This window comes from Benincasa hispida, chromosome 11 (assembly GCF_009727055.1).
Source record: "Benincasa hispida cultivar B227 chromosome 11, ASM972705v1, whole genome shotgun sequence".
Lineage (NCBI taxonomy): Eukaryota > Viridiplantae > Streptophyta > Magnoliopsida > Cucurbitales > Cucurbitaceae > Benincasa > Benincasa hispida.
Window position 1 is genome coordinate 61443432 of NC_052359.1, and position 6235 is coordinate 61449666.

The following is a 6235-nucleotide window of genomic DNA, read 5'->3' on the forward strand; positions in this document are numbered from 1 at the left end:
TGTTAGAATCTATATCCAAAACAGACCCTTATATTACTACTGATTTAACTTTTGAACTCCAATTTTTTTTAATACATAATGTAATAGGTAAATCTTCTAAGCTTTCAACCATCATACATGAAGATTCCTATTTTTTTTTCTTTACTATCAAGGGATTTTCATCGGCCCCGTTTGATGTCTATTTGATTTTTTATTTTTGTTTTTGAAAATTAAGTAATAGATATTGCTTCTACCTCTAAATTTCTTTATTTGTTATCTACTTTTTACCAATGGTTTAAAAAACCAAACCAATTTTGAAAACTTTAAAAACTTATTTTTGTTTTTGGAATTTGGTTAAGAATTCAACCATGATACTTAAAGAAAAATGAAAATCATTATAAGAAATTGGAGGAGGAAATAAGCTTAATTTTCAAAAACCAAAAACAAAAAATGAAATAATTACCAAACGAGACATAAGTTGTTAAGACGTTTGTATTCATGGTCGTGTCATTTATAGTTGAGTTAAGCTCATTTACCTATATTATTTCCTTAGATAACTTTTCGTTTCCATTCCTAATCTCTTAAAAGTTTTAATTTTTATAGGGACGATTAAGGCCATGTTTGGTAGCTATTTCATTTTTTTATTTTTAGTTTTTGAAAATTAAGTCAGTTTTTTCTACATTTCTTACAATGATCTGCATCTTTTTAAATACAATAGTTGAGTTCTTAGCCAAATTCAAAATACAAAAGCAATCTTTTAAAAGCTACGACTCCGTTTGGTAATCATTTTGTTTTTTAAAATTAAGCATATTTCATTCATATTTCTTACAATAATTTGTATCTTTTCTAAATACAATGGTTGAATTCCTAGCCAAATTCCAAATTTCAAAAACAACTTTTTAAAAGCTACTTTAATTCTCAAAATTTGGCTTAGTTTTTAAAACCATTGATGAAAAGTAGATTCCAAATAAAGAATTTGGAGGTGGAAGTAAGGTTCTTATGCTTCATTTTTAAAAACAAAAAATAAAAAACAAAATGGTTGACCTACTTTTTTAATTTTCAAATTTTGGTTTGATTTTTTTAAACCATTGATAAAAGGTAGGTAACAAAGGAAGAAATTTGAAGGTGAAAGTAGTATCTATAGATTTAATTTTAAAAAATAAAAAATAAAAAACGAAGTTATTATTAAACGGGCCTAAAAGTTTTGTGTTTATCTAGTGGTTTTGAATTTTTTTTTTTGTCAAATCCTTATTATCAATTTAAAAAATATATCTTATGTAAAGTTAGTTACTATTGGTATATAATATAACATTATTTTCATACATATACAGATGGAATGGATATTCTTTTTTTATGTCTAAAATTAGATCATAAAGTATTCTCAACTCAAATAGTGAAAGCATAATTTTATCAAAAGATATTAATCGTTCATGAAAACAATAACTTAGACAAATATATATATATATATATATATATCCTAAAATGGACTGAGAAAAAGAGTAAAATTAGTGGAAATGAGATTTTTAAAATATTCGGAACAGTTATATAACACTCTAAACGTTAAATATTAAATGGTATATTTAGCTTAAAAGAAAAAAAGAGCTAGTATTAAAAGTGTATAGATTCAATAATTTACCACCAAATGAGGAAGGATGTCCGTTTTTTCCTCCTCTCACCAAGCTATCAACAAATTAGCATTTTTCTTTAAATTTAGACTAAATTAAAAATGTCCCTCAAACTTCATTCTTTCTAAAATACCCTATCACTAGAATAGAAATACATGACATTAAAGAAGAAAAATGATATACCACTACTACATACCTATAGAAAAATGAGATGCATGAAATTAGATGTCACCTAGGTTACAACTAATCATCGTCCAAAAAAATTAGGATTTAAACTTAAACCTTGCATCAGTGACTTAAAACAGAAATCAAGACTTAAATACTACCACATGCAATGCAAGCAAGTCCCAATTTCGATCCAAAATATTTGAAGAATTTCTCACCTAGATTACAACTAATGTGTATACCAAACTAATAGCCTCCACCGACTGAGGAATAATAATGATAAAGTGCTCCATAGCAGGCATCCAAGGAAGTAACCGTGACATCTCAACAACCAAAAGATCCTCCAAACGGAGGGAGTGGGACCAACATCATACATTATTACATATTATAATGCCAGTACATAAGAAAAGGTGTAACCAACTAAATCACTTTCTATAAAAAGATATGAAAGTTTTACCAAATATAAGAAAATGCCTACAACATTACAAGAAGCCATAAACTTCTCTATGGTAGAAGGTGTTTCTCCATTACTAGCTGTTGTTCCTTCAGATCTCACCTTGGTTACAACTTACATTCAATGAACTTTTGTAGTTATGTTTGTTGCTGTTGTTGTTGTTAAAGATTGCCACCATCTAACTCCTTCCAATACAAGTTAGATTAGTTATGTGGGTTGGATGAATCTGGCTAGTAGTCTTTTACTTTTGCGCCTGGCATGCACCAGGTCGATATTCTCCAATGCCAAGAAGGTCCTGGAAATGTTTAAGTATGTTTAAACATGAGCATTTTTATTCAATCCAATCCATACTACATTCAGAGTGAAAATTGTCGAGAATATGTAGAAAAAAAAGATGATGCTCAAATCTACAAACGTAATAGAAAAGTGTTTACTATTCGCATGTTAGATTACATGAACCAAATTGTTATTTAAGTCGTAATAGAGAACTGTCAACTATTAGGAATATATATAAAAGATTTAATGTATATACTCCAACCTATGAAGTTAAACTTTAACATTTAGTGATACTTAAACTTAAAGCTTTCTAATATTGAGCTATTTACAACAGAAACAGGGGTACAATAAACTAATCCTCCATTTGGGAATTCTAAAAAATTAAGCAACTATTAGGAAAATAAATTCGGATAAGCCAATTGTGAGAATTAATGACTTACTTGGCATGCCTTATTCTTTGCCCTGGTTTCTGCTGTGCTAGGAATATCATGATTTGGCTTTATAAATCTCTTCTCACGTCGTTCACATGAGCCCCATCCATCACAAAATCTACCACCTCTAATATTGAGAAAATGAATTTGAGTATAGTTCAGTACAAGATTATAACGTGGAAACAGCTTAATACTGCAAAAATAGATAAGCAAATAGGAATAGACTAATGGATAAGTTATTAGGTCCCATCCATAAACATACTGCATATACGCTCGAACAACAAATTCAGCACGCTGGACGTTGCGGTTCTCGTCAAATTCAATTGTCTTGTCCTTAATTTCAAAAGAGAGATTGAAATAAAATGATATCTTCCTCCATCCTGTGTAACGCAAACTTCCCCTGTTACATCTATTTCTCCATTTTGTAATGAAAGAACATAGAATACATTACTCAACCTGATTTTTTTATGAAAGGGTTCCCAGCAATCATGGTAAAGTCTGATTTCTCTAAAATCTGTATATTGGGATTGTGAAAGAATATAGAATATAAACAATATTTAGAGACATAGAAATAAATCACTTTACGAGATTTCAGAAAAGAAAGTGCCAAACAAAATATATATACATATAAATACATGTGACTTTCAGCGTGGGTTAATGCGAGCTGAAAAACTATGCTAAATTACTTAATCTACTAGCCAATGCATGACCAGAGCAACTTAAATCAGTCCCACGATGCATGTAAAAGTAAGATTATTAAGATTTCAGAAGCAAATAAAACTTTTCATAGAAGCAAATATGCAGCTGTTAGAGTATTAGAAGGGAAATATTAGAGATATTTTTAGGATATTAGTAATGGTATTCGGGTAATTACCTTAATAGTAGTATGAAAATCAAGAAAGAAATTCATTCATGTTGGCTTAGCAAATTCAAATTGGATTTTACCATTATTTAAACCATGCTTTGGTTTATTTAGGTTCTTTTACAATCCTCAGGGTAAGTTTTCCTATTTCCTCCACCAAAAAGAGCTAATAATGACTTCTCATGGCCCCGAAATATTTCACACCGATCTGAATTGAGACATGGTAACATGCAATACTTTTAAAAGTTTAAACATCATCTTTGAGACAAGTGAGAGAGCAAAACGTTTTCTATTGTCTTTTAACTAAAACTTGAAAAGCCTACAGCAATAAAACTGTTGCTCAACATTAGTAATTAATTGAGATTATGACCTTGACTTGATGTGAATTGTGATTTCCACCTCTTGGGAGCTAAATTCTTGGATTCCCACAATGTATATTCTAACACAAAACTCATTTTCCTGAATGCCATAACAATGAATTTTATAAGTTTCTAACTTTTAGTGCTCGAGCTATACCACAAGTTGCCTGTTCAATTGAAATTTGATCAAACAGAGGCCTGGTTTCCGGAGGGAATGTATCATATGAAAATGAAAACTAAAGGCAGAACTAGATGGAACTAGAACATACCGCCATTGCCGCATTTTGATACTCCTTAAAGAGGGAGACTGAAGGAAACTGCCCAGAGAGGCTATGCCTTGCCATTTCCCTTTCCTCGTTCACCCCACTTCTACTAAAAGCTGGAGAACCTTCAGAACCAGAAGCAATTTGCGGCGACAAGTACGCTTCAGGAGACAAATATACCGGAACAGGTGGAGTCCGTAGCGCGTTGTTACAGACAACTGCAAGAGGACTGTTCTCACTAACATCCGATGCACATGTTTTCACAATTTTCCGAGGAGGTTGAAACACCCAAGGCTCTTGCACCACTTCACCCTCTACGAAAACCCTAGAATTCCTCTGTGCCTGGTATGGAGTTTTAGGGCTTTTCGGGAATTTTGGCGGCGGGGAAGGGTTTGATTTATTGATGCAATTAAGTGCTAGAGACTTACGAGATTTGGAGGACGAGGAAGAAGAAGTCGCAGCTGCAGCAGCAGAGTCGATTACAGCCCACAAAGCCGCATCGTCGAAATCTTTGTCGTCGATTGCAGAGTACCTGATTGGAGACGCCATTGTAGTGAAAGCTTGAACTTCGGAACTGCGACTTCAGTGAAATTCGCTTATTCAAAAGTTAAAGAACATACAGAAATCAAAATGCTGAAACCATCGGAGAAGGCTCATTCGCCATCTCCGGCTCCATCTGAGCGGTCTGAAGCGACCACAGCCCGGAAATAAACTAGCGGGAATTGACAATTTGAATACTGGAGACTCCATTAAAACGGCGTCGTTGGATAGTGAATACGAGACAGAAGCTACCGCCCACATTGCTGGCCTGCGAGATTGTTGGGCCGACCGTCTACGGACGAAGGTAAGCCCAAGAGCCCATGATATGGGCCTTAAAGTGGTCATCAAATCTGATCCATCAAAACAGGAAGCCGGACAGGGAGATTATTGTCAAATTTCCTAAAAGTATGTATAAACCAATACCATAATTTTTATAACGTGATAAAATAGTACTAAAAATGATTAAATATATTTTTAAAAAATCCATTATTTAAACACCATAACATAAATATATTCTTAAAGAATTACGTACTACGTAGTGTACTGAAACATATTGGAAATGACTTTTGGGCTTAGGCCCATAATAAAAATTGTTTTGTTCCACATTGGAAAATTTAGCAATGCCTAAAGGGTATAGATAGCAAGACATGCTGAATGAGTGGGTTTAGGTAACTGTGCTATCCAAAAAGGAACTACATTTTTATTACCAATAAACTTAGAGGACATTTGGGACAATGAGTTAGTTATTATAGTCCTAGTTTATTATAGTTGGGTCATGATAGTTTGTGTTTGGGGTGTAGATTATTTTAGTTTGAGTAAAAACTGTAGTAAATAGTAAACGCTGTAGTAAATGAGGTGTTTTGAAATAGTGTTGGTTGTAGCTAATTGGAGGTTTTGAAATAGTTTTTACCGTAGCAAGAGGTGGTTATTATATTTTGACGATAACCATTGCCTTAAACACCCCTTAAGGAATCAAAACTGATTAATTATGAGAATATATATGTTTCTCTGCCTTCTTCATCTAATAATATAGATTTGTTAGCAGTTCTGACAGAATGCATGATATAAAACCTAGAAGAAGACTGAGAATTGAGAAAAAATTTAAATTTTTGTCCTAATTCTTTCACTACTTGTTCAGTTGAGAGGTCAAATGATATTGATTGTCAGTTCGCATATATATATCTAATAGATGAGGATCCTAAAACTTACCAAGAAGACTTAAGTTCTGTAGACTCTAGCTTATAGAGAGAAGCCATTAAGAGTGAATTAGATTCTCTAACC

General features: G+C 32.5%; 1 protein-coding gene across 1 annotated transcript; it reads right to left on the reverse strand.

The window, feature by feature from the left end:
* Positions 1-2040: 2040 nt before the first annotated feature.
* LOC120090255 lies at positions 2041-5129 on the reverse strand. The gene is made up of 5 exons (XM_039047815.1): positions 4421-5129; positions 3387-3444; positions 3193-3310; positions 2940-3057; positions 2041-2518 (listed from the first exon to the last, which is right to left on the reverse strand). Exons 1-5 carry the CDS (start codon positions 4961-4963, stop codon positions 2465-2467), a joined length of 891 nt encoding a protein of 296 aa, XP_038903743.1. The 5' UTR covers positions 4964-5129; the 3' UTR covers positions 2041-2464.
* Between the last annotated feature and the right edge of the window lie 1106 nt (positions 5130-6235).